Genomic DNA, 2,393 nt, shown 5'->3' with positions numbered 1-2,393 from the left:
GGATTTAATGTAATTATGAATGAAGAATAATGATGGATTATGATATTAATATTTTAATGTAATGAAGAGTGAAATAATGAATAATGGATAATAAGAATATTATATAATAAGGATCCACCTGATAATGGAAAAAATTATGTTTAATTAAGAAGACATTTTAATGAAAAAAATTTATGTGTCTACAAGTTTTAACAAAAGATTTTGTCATGTTAATCCTATATTATGTGTTTATTTATTTTGTTCTATTCCTCTTTGTGTTAATTTTTTTCTTGCAATCTCCATTTATTTTACTACTAGTTAAATTATTTAAATCATTACGATAAAAATTTCATATACAATTGTTCACCAATGAACCCCAACCCAACTATTATAGTCTAAAATTGACCTATTATTTATGTTAGTTTCAAAATAAGAAACAAATAAGGATAAACAAAAAACCATTGTTTTAGATGACCACCACAAGACTTGTGGATGAGTTCTACAACACCCACTCATGCTATATCTTTCCCCCCACTCTTAGCACCTCAAATTATATATACATTACTTCTATTATCCATATTTATGAAATCCTTTTCTATAAAGACCGTAAGACAAGTTATATATTTACATTTCAAAATTGCACATGACCATAACTGAATATTTAAAACAGCGTCACTCTTTTGCTCATTATTACCACAGATACACTTTGTTTTCATTTTCTGGTTTGTTGGGAAGAGACTACTATTGCAGAGCCAAACTATAGCTAGAATTTGAACCAACATTGAGAAAGTTCCAAAACTTTACTGTTGCCCTAAGACACATTTTTATTGAGAAAGAGAGGAATCCTAGCAATTTTATCACTATGAGATACACATACGTTTTTTATTGAGCAAGTGGCGCTACTTCCATTGAGAAAGAGGGAGATCAGGGTGATTTTAGCAGTATAAAGTGGGATTGGCGATAAGATATTCCTCCACCTGCTTGAACAAACCAGTGTTGTTGGCCTTGATCTCCTCAATTTTGGCTTCATCATGGGGAACACCAGGGAGGCTATCATAGTTGCAGGTAAATGTGGTAATGCATCCACCATTACCCCCTGGTTTGGGGGTGTATTTAAAAAAGTGGCTTACTGACGCCACTTTTTCCCCCAACATTCCTCCTTCCACAAGGCTGTAACCATAAACCATGTTGGCCTCATCAACTAAGTCCACTTTCTCTTTCATGTAGCTAAAATCCTTGTTGGCTGCAATAACATTTACAATTTCATATCGTATTATTAGTAACAAACAATGTCTCTGGTTCTTATGATTCATAACTTCATTGAAAAACAATAACAATACCTTCATGTGTTAAAATGAGACGTACAACTTAAACATGATGCAAGTTTAGAGTGAAACCAAAATGTTACCTGCAGTGAAATCAACGTGTCGAATGGTGCCAACTCCTCCATCACCTTGAACGAGTGTGATGGCTGATATGAGGCCTGGTGCTTGCTTTGGCAATAAGTTGTGGGTGTCCACAGTTGCTTTCCACAGCCTTTTTGCCTCCACTGGAGACTCTATCTCAATACTGAAGCTTCCTGCCACCATCTTCTCTTTATCTTAAGATTTCTGCTACAACTCTTCTGGATTGGAGTGTGGTGTATGAGGGAATGCATGCTATTTATAGAGTGAATCCCAAGAGTTGAACATCAGTCAAGGAACGTGGGCTGTCCGGGCGTTCACAGACGTAGAAAGTCATGAGGACCCTTATCACATTGGAAATCACTCACTGACTTTATCACATTGACCAAATCGTTATCACGTGTTTTGAATGTTTCCAACCCATTTTCATTATTTATTTGTTTTCTTACTGTTCTAGAAGCTTCCTGGCCCCACTCTCTTTAAAATTCATATATATATATCGACAATATGATTTTGGAGCCAATTTAGCCGCAGCCTATATAAGGAAATCTATAATGTACTTGGCAACTATTTGATGTTTTTGGGATTTGGATCACCAATATGATATGATGGAATTTGAATTAGCTGATAAGAAAATGGATATCTGAATTGATTTCTTGATTTGAATATCAAGATTTGGATTGTAATTTAATTTTTTTATCCATTTCATAGGTTATAGTTAGATTTAAGAATTTTCAGTTTTGTAATGTAAATTTGAAAGTCTCATAGATATTTTATTAAAAGTGAATGGTTGAAAATTGTAAAAAAAAATTTAAACAATGTTTAATGTCATAAGATAAGATAAATATTATTTATTTCAATAGTTCAAAATTAATTTTGGTTAGTGAAATAAGACAAAATTGATCATATTTAAGTTTAGATGAGGTGTAAATTGCTATCAATGTTTGGCAATGATGTTTAAGAATAGTAGTTGGGGAACTCAAGAAATCAAGTCAAGATGGCCTAAAAACA

General features: G+C 32.9%; 1 protein-coding gene across 1 annotated transcript; it reads right to left on the bottom strand.

Annotated features, from left to right (window-relative positions):
• Positions 1-639: 639 nt before the first annotated feature.
• LOC131041490 (pathogenesis-related protein 1) lies at positions 640-1,605 on the bottom strand. Its single transcript, XM_057974607.2, has 2 exons — positions 1,388-1,605; positions 640-1,222 (listed from the first exon to the last, which is right to left on the bottom strand). The coding sequence occupies exons 1-2, from the start codon at positions 1,566-1,568 to the stop codon at positions 915-917; spliced, it is 489 nt and encodes a 162-aa protein (XP_057830590.2). The 5' UTR covers positions 1,569-1,605; the 3' UTR covers positions 640-914.
• Between the last annotated feature and the right edge of the window lie 788 nt (positions 1,606-2,393).

Source organism: Cryptomeria japonica, chromosome 7, assembly GCF_030272615.1.
Source record: "Cryptomeria japonica chromosome 7, Sugi_1.0, whole genome shotgun sequence".
In the NCBI taxonomy this organism is placed as follows: Eukaryota; Viridiplantae; Streptophyta; class Pinopsida; order Cupressales; family Cupressaceae; genus Cryptomeria; species Cryptomeria japonica.
This window is presented reverse-complemented; position numbering and strand designations above follow the sequence as displayed.